We start from the raw sequence: 13,716 nt of genomic DNA on the forward strand, positions 1-13,716 counted from the left end.
GGGAAAGGAAGAAAAAAAAAAAAAAAAAGAAAATCCTTGTTTGGTATCACAGAATTCAAAACAAGAGGATCTTTGGGAAGCTTTAAATTGTATTGGCTTTTTGATAAGGGAGAGCCCTTTTCTTTTATTTTAGAATCAAAGATACAGGCAATGCACGATCCCCCAAGGCACAGATACAGACCTATTTTAATTTGCATCAGTATGTATACCCTGCCCAGGGAACTAAAAACCTAAATACTTTGGAAAGCATGCAGCAGGTCAGCCATAAATGCTGTCTCACCTGAAGCAGCAGTGGCATAATTACCACCACATTTTTCTCCTGCCACTTCCCATCCTTACAATCAGACTACTGCTTACCCTAAACCATTGCTCAGACTTTGCCATGACCCAGCAGTGCCACCCCTGGACCTCACCTCCTTGCCCTATTCCACACTCCAGACCACTTCCTTTTCTTAGGGCAAGCTTTATCTCCCTTCCCTGACCACATGTAAGCTAAGTACGCCATCTGCAAATAACGCATTCCAGTTTCCCTCTTTCCAGCTTCACCTATAAGCTCAACTTCACCCTCCAACCCAACCACCTTCACCCACCTTCCTGTGGTCTTCATTCCAGGCAAACGGCTAGATCTGCAACATCAACCAAACTAATCAGCCAAATCAGCCAAACTAGTGCATTCTCAGTCACTTCTGAAATGACTGACCAAACCCTAATTAAAAGGAAAATTACTCTGGAGGTTTCTGCAATGATATAATCTTCCATCACCCCTCAGATGAGTCATGGAGAAAATGAAGTCTCCCGCCTTCCACTGCTTTGTAAGAAAGCTCTGTGCATCTCTTCTCCCCTCAAACGCTAATTTTTGGTATCTATTCACATGACTTCAACTATGGCAAATCCTTATCTTGATTCTTTACCAGTTTTGTTCTAGCAGCCTTCCTACAGACCCCATCCTGTCCTCTCCAATGCCATGTTGAGCGTGACGTATGTCTGATTTAGAACAAAAATACAAGATCACTATCTTCAATGACTTTTCCCATTAATAATACTTCTGTTTTCCTACTAACCCTGCAACATCTCACTTTGCCTCCTTTCTGGAGTCCCCAAAATCCTTCCAGCACACAGATATGAATCCAAGTATTTCATTCAAGGCTGTATTTTCAGATCTGGTTTCTGGAATTTCTTCTTCCTGACACCCAGTTTAGCCCAAAGTTCAAAAAAATGGGTTCCTAAGACAATTCTCCTCACCACTCTTCCTAAAAACCTCTCTTTTCAGATGCTTCCACTGGTTTCTAGTTTCCCAGCACCAGAATTAAACCCCTGACCGTTCTTGAGCCCACCGCAGCAGAGCTGACCCCTTGCATGTCTTGCTGCTTGCCTTGCCATCTCCGTTCCACTAACAGCACCTGTCTGTCCTCATGTGCTCACCTGGCCAACACACATCTTTTCTCTCGGATAAGCATCTCGGATATGACGACTGAAATCCTTCTTTCAAATCCTAAACCCCAGCCTTCTGGTAATTTACCAAAACAGCTTCATCAAATGAATGAAAATCTCCTAATTTATATCTTCAAAAACAAGCAGACAACCCTCCCCACCCCCCGCAGGAATCTATCCGTTATGCCTACTGGCAGCCTCTGTAACAATAAAATTACCCATCCCTGGTAAATTATCTGTAACAATAACATTACCTGTCGCTGTGGGATGTTTACATGCTTCATTCTTCATCATCAGTTACACATCCCACATTTACACAGCACGACCACGAGCCCCGATTTTGACTGCGATCTCCGGGTATCCCCACAGCATAAACAAATTGCCCAACTCTGATAGCAAAGCCTTATATTCATTGATAACCACAAGTTTCCTTTGTTCACACAACAAACTCCAGACACAGCACAGTGGCTGTTTCTGCCCGTTTCTTACCCCATGCAGCACCGACCTGCCAGCCCCCATCGGCAGAGGAACTGTTACCTGCCAAAGCTCCCCCTCTCCTTACGACTTCTGCAGCCCAGCAGAAAGCTACTTATTGGCACTCCCGCATTAAATATTTTTCTTTCCCTTCCAGAGCACAGTAAGTCAAACCCCAGCCCCTCATTGTAGTTCAACTTTATTTTGTATTCTGTAGTTTCAGCTTCATCAACACCCTCCCCAGGCCCCAGACCGGCTGCACCTCCGGCCCTCATTAAACAAAGAATTAGTGTTAAGCAAGGACAAGTGGGTTTGCTCTTTTTGCCTGGACTGTCATGATCATGGGCTCTGGGGAAGGCAGACGGCCAGAGAGGGGTACTGAGGAGAGGGAACCACGACCATTCATCCACACAGAGGAGTCACTGCTCCTGAGAGACACAGAAAACGAAATCCAAAAGCAAAATAAACTGCAATAATCCATTAAGATCAGAAGAGCAATACCAAATTTTGGTGGATTAACAGGCCCCCAGCATATCTGGAAGAGACCAACTTCTCTGTCTCGAGGTTGTGGTCGAAGAGATGGGCTCTGACACGACAGGAGGAGGAATACTCCTCTGTTCACTCCTCACGCAGAAGCTGTGGTGTTGGCAGGACTCTGCTCTGCAGGCTGCAGCACAGCACCGCCACCCTCAGCACCTCCCTTGGGACGAGACTCACGCCTGACACAAACTTTCTGACCCCGTGCAGCCCAGCAGCATTTATTCTCACCGATAAATGATGCAGCTGCAGGGAGCGGATGGACAGAAACTTGTGTTTATGTGTGGCAGGTACCGCAGGTAGCAAGGGGCTGCCACAGAAGGGGCCTGAGACCACAGGGACTCCAAGATCAGTGCAACCACAGTGAGGCACACAAGATGGCCGCAACCGTCAGCTGGGGCAGCCACATCTGGCGCAGGGGAGGCCTCGAGCCACCGGAGCCCCTGAGGGCCTGGAGCTTCCCCCTGGTGGAAATATTACTGCTCACATGCTCTCATCCAGGCACTGTGCTGCCAAGTGACCAAGTTATGAGGTGAGCAGTTGAGAAGACAACGTAAGAGCAGCATGGATGAACAGAATTTAAACAGCTTCTTTGCAGTGTGGAAATGTTCGGGGTTTCCTGGGCCCTCTTTGTGCATGGAAGAAGGGATAGCTGGAGACTATGCAGAAATTAAGAGGATGGAGGCTCCCAAACCATGAATGGCTGGAAGCTGGCACCATGAGAAAAGCACCTTCATCACCTTTCCTGCTGGTTCGGGAAGCCTCTGGCAGCTGCTGCTGGCCACCTCAGCCCTGCTCCACCTTGGGAGCTCTTTCTGTGAGCCCAGGCCACAGTTCCCTGCTCACCTCCTGTGCCTGCCTCACGTTCTGCCCATGGGGACGTCCCATTCTGCTGCTGTGCTCTAACTCTTGTCCTCCTCTGCGATGACTGCCCTCCCACAGAACCTGCTACTAGGCTCAGCAGCTGGGCAGGCCTCGCAGGAGACATTACCAGTAGAAAGAAGAATCCACACTAGGGTCCAACACTACTAAATGTTTTCATTAAAGACTTGAAAATGGGAAAACAGACACCCTTAGCAAGTTCATGGACAATAGCAATTCGGGGCGCAGCAGTGGATATGCAGGAGGGAGCAGTGTCATTCAGAGGAACCCAACCATCATGAGGTGCAGGAGGTAGGAGGAGAGGCTGAGAGTGGGATTTTCTTAGACCAGGGAGAAAAGGAAACCTTACTGCCATCTGTGAGTGCCTAACAGGGTGGGGAGAGGCGACAGAGCTGGGCTCCTCTGGGAGTGCCACGATGGGACAAGAGGCCCAAGCTGCCCAAGGGAAATTCCAAGAAGTTTTTGGGAAACCAAACCTCTACGTGAGGGTGGTCAAACACCGGATGAGGGCTCAGACAGGTCTCCCCACTCAGAGATACGGAAACCAGGCTGGATAAGGCCCTGAGCAATCTGCAGTGGTGGGACCTGCTCTGAGGTGGCAACTGGACCTCCATAGGGGTCTTCCAACCTGCACTGTGCCGCAAATGGATTTTGCAGGTGTTGTAGGTCAATGCTTGAAAGAGTCTGTTATTAGGGCATCAACAAAACTCCTTCTTCTAAAACTTGCTGAAAATATACCTAATAGCAGTGCGACTTTGGCTTGGATATTCCTCATCAGCCACAGAAAAAAAGTTCACGTTTCATTATTGAAGGCGGCCGTCAAACAAGGGACTGCAGCAATCAACAGCCCAAGCTGTCTGATTCCTTTGAGGATCAAAACATCAACAGCCACTCAACCAAAGTACTCACGTTAAACTTCTCTCAGCTGAGGACTGATCTCACAGGGGGACAACCTTTGTTAGCACAGAAAGGTATCTGCATTAGTCTAATCCAGCCCTAGAAGCTCTGTTTCTTTAGGGTACAAATAGGATAAAAAGTACGCCTTTTTTTTTCTTGTGTTTTGTAACCTGCAAAAGCAATAGAGAAAAGCAGGTCAACGTGCAGTTTTTGTGCTATGATCACAACCCACATTAGGCTCTGATGAAAAGGCTCCACAATACTCCAGGTGCCAGAGGTGGGAACTGGAACATCAGATCGACCAAAGCGGTGCAGAACTAGCAAGGGGTTTCTGTGCAGTCAGACAGCCTGGGAAGCTGCAGGGCCTCGTCGCTCTTCACCAGCACCAGAGAGAAGAAACTGATCCATCCAGGACAAGCAGATTTCTCATCAGAATACCACCGATCACATCCTCCCAGTTACTAAGGAAACCTTATCAGCTGTGTGGACTGGTGTAACCAAATCTGCAACCCACAGGTGGAGTTTTGCAGCGAGAGCCCAGTGACTCACTGCTCCCGCTGAGTCACGCCAGATTTCTCCTTCAGACCTGAGTCGGGGAAGACAGACTAATTCTTCTCAGCAAAGATTATAAAGCAGGAGCTGGACTTTCTACACTCCTGCAAGAAGGAGAATGTGAAGTGCACAAGAGACATCCAGAATAACTGGATCTGCCTCACGTGAATTCCAAGTATATGCCACCAAAATCAGACGTGGAGCCCTCTCATAGTGACTGTGTCTCTGTGTTTTTCTGGGTAAGACTGTACAGTGATAACATGCAGACAGAGGACAGACTTCTTTGATGCCATTTATCTGTCCTGATATTAAAATGCTTCAAGAAGTAACCTACATTTGAGCCTTCCTGCTGCACAAGAAGTAAATTATTTAAAGTCAATATCATTTCTTTTACAAATTTACAGAGACATTTCAGGATCAAATGACAGTGATCAAAGAAAATATGCTGTCATCCACCTGTACAATGTAGGTTTTGTCCAAGGATATTAAAAAGTAAGGGCCTGAAAGACAAGCTACTTGGAAGGACCTCCTTAGAGGCTTCTCCCAAAGACCCTTCCACTATTTCCAACTGTGAAAGTCCAAAGCAGGAAGGAGATAGCTCTGTAAAGATGCAATGTAGACAACAAATTATTTCACCTACAGTGCACCTACCCATGGGCTGCTCAACCTGGAGGCTTCCTTATGCAGTGGTGCTTCTATCAAACCCAGGACAGAAGTATGTAGGAACAGCATGTGCCAGCAAGGTTTTAATCGTGATGGCACTGCTCTTCAAAGCAACAAAATCTGAACTACACAAACAAAGCATTCCTCTATCATGCATTAAAAGAAGGAAATGAATAAAGAATTATTATACTGTCATGTAAACTGTATGCCCTCAATTACAGATTAGGGAAGAGAAAGGGAAAAACCACCACAGACTGTAACTCTGCAGACACTGTAAGAACACAAAATGGCACTGCCAACCTTCTCTCTGCTCCCACTTATCTTCTCCTCCTTTTCAACTCCCTTAACATTGTACAAGGCCATGCAAAAAAATAATAAGAAAAATAAATAAATAATAATAATTAAAAAAATAAAACAAGGAATTGATCCAGCTGAAAACAATCCTGGCAATGAACACAAATAAGAGAGGTGTTTTCACAGTTGTATCGATTCCCCAATCCATGTCTCTCTACAGCCACATGAACACTCCAGCTGGCAAAGATTCAAGAGGAGCTGGATGGGCAGAACAGGCAGCAAGAGACAGTGGAAGCAAGACTGCTGCTTTCTGTGGCAATGCCAGCTTCAAGTGCTCATGGAATTGTTGGCCCTGCTTCACTCGGCTCTGGATGTCAAACACTGCACTAACACAGTGAGCACCTCCATCGAGGCTAACGTCATCCCAGCAAGGAGCAGCCAAGGAAACTTCAAACACGCTGAAAAAAGGTCCATTCACCAGGAAACAGAACAAAGAACAGAGCCACCAGTACCACCTAGCAGTCTCAGAATCTGCAAAACAGAGAACTACAGGCTCTTGTGCAGTTATCAGGGAGTCTCTGACTTACCAAGTCAAAGGCACAATGTGGATATCAAACCCTAACAAGAGATGCTGTGAGACTTGGTATGCAGAGTATAATTTTACTTAACTTAAAGGTTAAGATATCGTCTTCATAAATCTGACATGGTAGAGCAGCACCTTTCCAGGCAGCAAGGAACGTAACAAACCAACTGAAGTTTGCAGCCGGATTTTGCCAGCACAGCTGTGTCAGATGGAAACGTGCTGGGGCTCCCTCAACAGCAGCACCTTCTAGTGAACAACAGCACTTCTCAAACTCTTCTGGAACAAAGTTTTAGCTTTTGCTAAGTCACACGAATGCACAGTAGAAGGCGTTTTGTTGCTCAGATGGCACTCATGCTCTACTTGGGAAGTAGCTGGAGCATAACCCTGATACATTAGACCTCCTAAAATATCATCCAGTAGAAATGTACATCAGTACCACGCAGACCTTAAAACATCAAGTGTAATTGCTGTCAGTGTTACAAAAATAATGGGTAAAGAGCTAAGGCACAGGATGTCCATGCAGAACACCATCTACTGCACGGAGGAATATGTGCAGATGGGGAACAACACCTGAACATGGCATTTAATTTCCAATTGCTGCCAAAAATCAAGATTGCAAATTAACTTTTCTGATTTTCTGAATATATCACCATAATTACAGATATAAGGCCGCTCTACCCATTCAAACCCACATTTCAATATTGCTGCTACTTTCTGTCCTTCTGAAGAGAGTCCCCATGCCACCAGATTTTAAACTTCTCCAGGATAATATTTACATTAAGACTATTTGGAAAAAAAAAGTCAGGCACACCTCCAGTGCCACATGGTATCTTCAATTTGTTTTTTGTTTCTTTTTTGGACTGTGTGAAATCTTTAACAGGTGGAATTCAGGTAACAGGATGGGGTTAAAATATATCCCATCCAGATTTGACAGTTTATGGCTGGTTGTTTTTTGGAAGCCTGGATATTTGGAAGTTTCCTGGATGGAAGCCATCCACCAGGGAAAAAGCTACTCAGTTAAAATGTCATTTAACATCAGAAGGAAAAAGAACTGCATTTATGCTGGTAATTACTTTGCTGCACTATTGCAATGCCTGTCCTGCATTAGTGAGCCCTCTGCTTGGCCCCAGTATCTTGGGTGCCAGCAGTGGCGAGCAACCCCAGCCCTCAGCCCTCGGGCCATCCCTGCCTGCATCCCTGCCTGCATCTGGCATCCTCCATCGTCACTTTCCCACATCAGTCCATCTCTTGAAGACTTTTTCCTCCCAGTTCTTTTCTTGCCATTATTATGTGATTTCTAACCAGTTTCAATTGCTGACTTTCCTGTTAAAAAAAAATAAATGACTTCCTTTCATGGGCGAATGCCCATACCAGTCTGAGGATCGATTTACACCTGGACTTTCTCCTTCCCTGATGCAGCAGGCGTACTGCACTACGCCCTGCAAGGCCGGGAGGGGGAACTGAGTAATGTAATCATCCATTGTGAGGCTCTGCGAACCACTGGTGTGCTCAGTGCTCTGGACACAGAAGACTTGGACAGCAAAGCCTGCCAAACGTGTAAATACTGGTTGGGGTTTCAGTGACATGAGTACAGTTTTCCATATGGCACACCGTTCTTGTGGGTTAGTGAGCAGGAGCCAAGGTAGGCTTTCTTCCTGCAGTCCTACATGACTGCTCACAGACGGGGGGACGAGGCAGCCTCACCCAGACTGGGCTATGAGGGGAGAAAAACTCGCCCTACCTGTACAGCAAACCAAGTGTCTCGGTGAGGTATTTTATAAGGGTGCATATTAAAGAGGAAGGGGGAAGAGGAGACACGGGATATCATCTCCAAAAATCTCATACACCCTTGAAAATGGTGAGGAATTAAACAAATTAGTGTCCCAAATGATTAGTATGAAATTCTGAACACTGGGAAAGATTACGAATTTCCTTTGTCAGAGCAAAAACAGCTAGAGTAAACACTGGTTGCTACATGGAAAAACGAGTCGAAAATCCTTTACTGCCAGCGACTGACCCAGGCGTGCTCTGCGCAAGCAAACAGGCTGACGTACCCAACGGGACCAACGTGCAGACTCCAGCACTAACAAAAGCGGCTCTCAGAAGAGTGGATCCACTCTCAACACAAATGACAAACAGAATTATGTTCCTTAACAAACAAACACAAGGCCTTGTTCTCATCTTGTAAAGAAAAAAGAAGCAAATTCTCACATTCAGCACTTCCTGCCGTAGAGTCGCGGGCTCCACGCAGCTGATGAGACGAAGCAGGAGGTCCATCATTGCTGATGTATCTATATGCTTTAGCACCAGGCTAATAAATTTGTCTTTTTTCCTCAAGAATGCAATCACCTAAAAATAAAAACGTCACCATCAGCTGCCAGCACAACAAACAGACATAACAGCACCAGACTTCCTATACTTCGTGTTCTTGTCTCAACCACCCAGCCTTGATGCAGAACAGCTACAAGGTTGAGAAACTCTCCAGACAGCAGACAGAATAACATTCTCATTTCAAGGCAGTAGTAAATCAGATCTTTTTTGCTATCTTTTCTTTCCTCTATGCCCCACTGAAGTAAGAGTATCAAGGAATTAGTGAAGCTGGAAAATTTTTCATTGCACTATGGCTTTCCAACAATCTCCATTTAAAATAATACCTCTGAGCTGGAACACGTCTTTCTCTAAGACACTATACAGCACGTTTCCAGCACCTCTTTTATAGGAGACTGAGGCATGATTTATATAACAAGAAGGTTCTGGGCAATGATCAAAGGCTGTATCAATACCTTTTAGTACAAAAATAAAGCTTTAGCACAGGAATATCCCTATTATTGTAATTCCAGAACAAAAATTACATAAAGGTGTCCAAACGAGTCAGCAATTCCCCCAACCAAGAAAGTCTGAAGAACTTTTCAAAGCCTACATTGCAATTCCACCCTTCAAGAGTAAAGCTGTTTTTCAGCTCTAAGAATATAGTGAGAGCATGAGGACAGAAAGGACCCTGCTGTGCAACACCAACCGCGATAGTGAATTAATTTGTGCATACGTATCAGGACAAATCTCATCTCTACCTGTTCCGTTTTTCTTGCAATGAGATTCCCAATCGTCTTACTGAAGAAACTGGCAAGCAACGGGTTCAGTGGAGGCTCGTGATCCAAGAAGTCGTAGAGGATATTCAGTAGAGTTTCATCCCCTCCTAGCTTGTCGTTGATCTGGGGCACGTCCGAGGTCAGCAGTTCACAGGCCGTGTTTGGGTATCTAGGATGGAACAAGAGCAACTAAAGGTGAAATGAAAACTCTCAAGAAAATCTTCACTTCTGAAAGTTACAAAGTAAAGAGCAGGGGGATCACCCCTCTTGGAGATGGGGGGAGCAGAAAACAACAGGAGAAACGAGGGTCATCTCCGTTAATGGCACATTTAAGGAAAAACTGCTTCCTTTGCACATCACCTGGGGGTTTTTACCACTGAATTGCACATTTCAGCTGCCTGCAAATTACAGTTAGTTCTGATCATTAGAAGTGGGGTTTAATCAGTTTCAGTACGCTTAAAATCTCTTGAAGTCTTTTAACATAAAGCCATTTGCACAAGTAAAATTAACCTAAAATTTGAGGGCTGATTTGAAGAATGCATATTTAGCAGGTTTCTGTGATGTTTCTGAAAAGTTGTTCTTTCCACTACTGGAGGTGAATTAAAAATGAACATCCATATTACTGACTGCAGATAAAGACATGGTCTGCTCGAGTGCTTCAGGTTCTAAGCACGAAGAAGCGTTTCTGAAGCCCGAACTTCCCAAACTGAGTGGAGTTCTGACCCTTGATTCCTAAAGCAGTTCTGATTGTTACCAAGTGGTACAGAGAAATACAAAACCTGAACCTATCTGTTTCAGCCTGAGTCATTTCCTCTCTGCAGGCAGAGCTGGTAATCTGTTGGTGGTTGTTTGTTTTTTTCAAAAACAAAAGGCAAATTTGCTACATATTTAAAAATCAGCCAATTAAATTAATAACATTAAAAAATCCTACCGAATAGTCTTGTTGCAAGTGCGCATTCATTCCTTTGTTAGTCACTTTCCAAATAACAACTGTGCCATTCCATGAGACACAAGTCCAACACATTTTTCCCATTTTAGCAATCCTGTAAGGTGTGCTTTTTGTAACTTTAGAAACGAGCTGACTCCAAAATCAATACAAAACCCTTCTGCAATACCATGGCGGTCACTACAACACAGAGAATACCTTAACTTCTGCAGAACAAGCGAACTGACGCAACGTCTCCATAAACAGATTTCTTCTAACCTTAATTTCAAATTAAAGAAAAATGCAAAAAAGAGCTGTGTAAAGAACTGGGAAATGCTCGTGTCTGCCAATTCCCTTGCAGTAAGACCTGCGACTGCCCTACAGAGCCCAGGTTGCAGCACTTATCTGCTGTGCCTTTCTCTCAGCTGAAGAGTCAGGCTCCTGCCCTCAGCACCTGCAACAGAAAGCCACAAGGAAACCCTAACGGCACTGCCTGAACCTGAAACCGGGCGCCCTGCTCCCAGCCCTGATCTCCCACCCCCCAAGCTCAGCCCTGTGGTGTTTCCTAACCTGCCAACCCCTGGCAGAAAGGGAACCGTGCAATTACTGCAGGTACTCAGAAATTTTGGGGCAGGCAGGAGGAACACTGTCGCTGGGCGAGGTGACAGCACGCTCGCTTCTCGAGCACCGAACAGTCACACCACCCTAAAACGGAGTTGCCAGGACCATGGCCAGGGGCAGGACACCAGGAGAGACAGTTTGGGGTCTGACGCTGTTCTTGGCACCTGCAGCTCCTTCTCCTTCTCCAGGTGGCTGCCTGCTTGCCTGCAGTTCTGCCCAGGCACCGTGTGCACACAGCTCCTGCCCACCCTCAGCTTGTGCTGGGGCTTCCAAAATTCCAGCACACCAACCTCACACCCACCTTTACCCTCTGAACAGCCCCTGGTTTGCTTTTCTTACACTCACTCAATAGATTTTTACTCTGGAAGATCCCACACCTCAGCCTTCTCGGTGTAGGTCTGGCTTTATTCATCCCAGTCCCATTCGCTTCTCAGCAAGGAAAACTCTTTGTGTCCCGGCAGCAGGTGAAGAGCCAAGACTGCCTTCAGCCCCGAGCACAGCTGGTGTTTGCTGTCTGTGCAGGACTTCCAGGACACCCAGACTGAGGATTTCCAGGATGTAAAAGCCGATCTGACGCCCACCAACGTGCACACGTAGCTTGGGTCATCAGCCAGCAGTGACTACACTTACCTTACTTCTACTTGGCCATAAAATACCATGAAACCTTTCTACCATTTCATTTAACCAACCTCACTGATTTTACAGGTCACCATCCCACATTTACAACTCACCCTCCCGCTTGTTTCAGGCAGGAATGCATCAAACAGGTTGGGGCTCGGATTAGTGCAAATCCAGGAAGCTGGAACTGCCCGTTTCTCCTTCGCATGCATTTCCTCTCTTTAAACAGTTGTTAGGTGATAACAGAGCCCTTCTTTGCTCTCCCCTGACAGCTTGTTTTCTCCAGGCTTTCCTTAGTATCTGAAGGAGACTTCTGAGGGAAGCACTCACGCCACACAAGACCCACTGCCCTCACTGTCCCCATCACTCAGCTCCTGGAGACCTGTGAAGCCTGACTTCCCTCTAGAGGAGCTGAACTGGGCAATGGCAAGGAGACAGCATGTGGAAAGGTGTCTCGGAAGCACAACTTTATAACCATTTCTCTCCTTCCATTTGCACAAGCCAGCTCTTCTGGCTCACAGACCTGCACCACCCTGGAGTGCCCCGAAGAACTTGGGTCTCATCTCCCACTTCTGCTCTGCTGGTGACCTGCTCCGTATTCAAACTCCTCAAATCACTCAGGGAAATAGCAGCGAATCCTGGCAGTTATTCCAGTGATTCTCTTCCAGAGGTACTTCCTCAGGTGCTGCAGTTTGAGACAGTTCCTCAAAGGCTGACACCACTTGGGAATCCCCTGAGAAGTCTCTGAAGTGAGCACCACCACACACCATTTAATTAGGCTTTCTGCAATGCTCCTGTCTGCCTCACACTCCGATCATCTCTCCACCCTACGTTTGATGTATTGTCTTGGTTTGATGGCTTTGGAGCATCAGGGGCTTTGCCTTCAGCAAGCTTTCTCAGAATGCCCCTGTCCAGTCGCACAGCCCAGCCACTGTAACCTTTCTCCACATCTGGACACAGCCGTCCTTTTTTAGGATGTAGTTCTACCTGTGCTGCATTGTATGTCTTTAACAAAGCCAGGCTCCTGCTATTTAAATGTTTTCAATACAACCTCTGCACGCACCATGAGCTTTTTATCCATTTACAGCACCGTTCAGCTCCTGACCAGTCTCCTCACGTGTGCAGTTCTGTGCCTTAAAGTTACGAAAAGCAAAGCCCAAGCCCACAACAACGCTGTTCATCTTTTTTGCTCCTACAAGGAAGGCAAATTTGACTACGTTATGGTTACTGTTACAAAATGATTTTACAAGTTATGTTTCTTAGAACTCTCAAGGTTATATGAAGAGGTTTTTTTTTTCAAATTTCTGACTCATTTCTCCATGCAAAAGACATTCCTGATTCCTAAGAACTCATGCACCGTGCCTCCCTGTGACACGTGTCCTGGCACCAGGTGAATAAATGAAATCTCTCGCTATTATAGATTACAGAGCACCCAACTCTTGCAGCCTTTTCTTCACCCCTTCCATTCAGGCGCTGCATCCCAACCCGTAAGGTCTCCACACTGCTGCTCACTTCATCTCACTCGACACACAGCTCGTTGAGCAGTTACGAGCTGTCCTGAAGCTGCACGATCTCACCAGTTCTGAGACCCCTTAGTAGGTCAGGTTCATTATAAGTGGACATTACAATTCAAATCGTTAAACACTACTTTGATTGCTACAGGCCTTCATTGGGTTGTTTGGTTTCGCATGCTGTGGTTGGAAGGGGATTTATGGCTGAGCTGTCCCGTGCAGTTTCCTTTCTGAACTCCACACGTTTCCATCCTACTGACACCTCATGAACACAGCACCAAGATGATCCCGGTTCTACAGCACACATCCTTCTGAGCTGCGCAGCCTTCCACATCTACCAAGTTTCTCTCTTCCCTGTTCCTGTCTAAAAACTTTTAACACCTTTTCTTAAGAGCCAAAAATTGGGTTCTGCTTGGACTTAGCCTATTCTTCTCACGTAGGTTTTATCTATTCCAAAAGGACCCCTGGTTTTTAATACTCTTAGACTCTCAATCCTCTCTCCAGTGCCTCACTCTGCTTTGGAAGTGCTCCTCTGCCCCACCTGTGTGTAGTGCTGCACACACTTCCAGAGAAATGCTTCATGAGAGCAGCTGTGTCCCAGCAAGCAGGGCACCACGCAGCTCTCAGGAGCCCTCCTCCACA

General features: G+C 46.1%; 1 protein-coding gene across 2 annotated transcripts in view; it reads right to left on the reverse strand.

Annotated features, from left to right (window-relative positions):
• The window catches only part of PPP6R2 (protein phosphatase 6 regulatory subunit 2), a 92,863-nt gene that overhangs the window by 39,238 nt on the left and 39,909 nt on the right, over window positions 1–13,716 (reverse strand). For both annotated transcript variants that reach the window (XM_032182168.1, XM_032182179.1), the window contains exons 4-5: window positions 9,382–9,568; window positions 8,525–8,662 (exon numbers count right to left, since the gene is read on the reverse strand). In XM_032182168.1, the coding sequence (XP_032038059.1) occupies window positions 8,525–8,662; window positions 9,382–9,568 (325 nt within the window). The remainder of the gene's footprint in view (window positions 1–8,524; window positions 8,663–9,381; window positions 9,569–13,716) is intronic.

This window comes from Aythya fuligula, chromosome 1 (genome assembly GCF_009819795.1).
Source record: "Aythya fuligula isolate bAytFul2 chromosome 1, bAytFul2.pri, whole genome shotgun sequence".
Taxonomy (NCBI): domain Eukaryota; kingdom Metazoa; phylum Chordata; class Aves; order Anseriformes; family Anatidae; genus Aythya; species Aythya fuligula.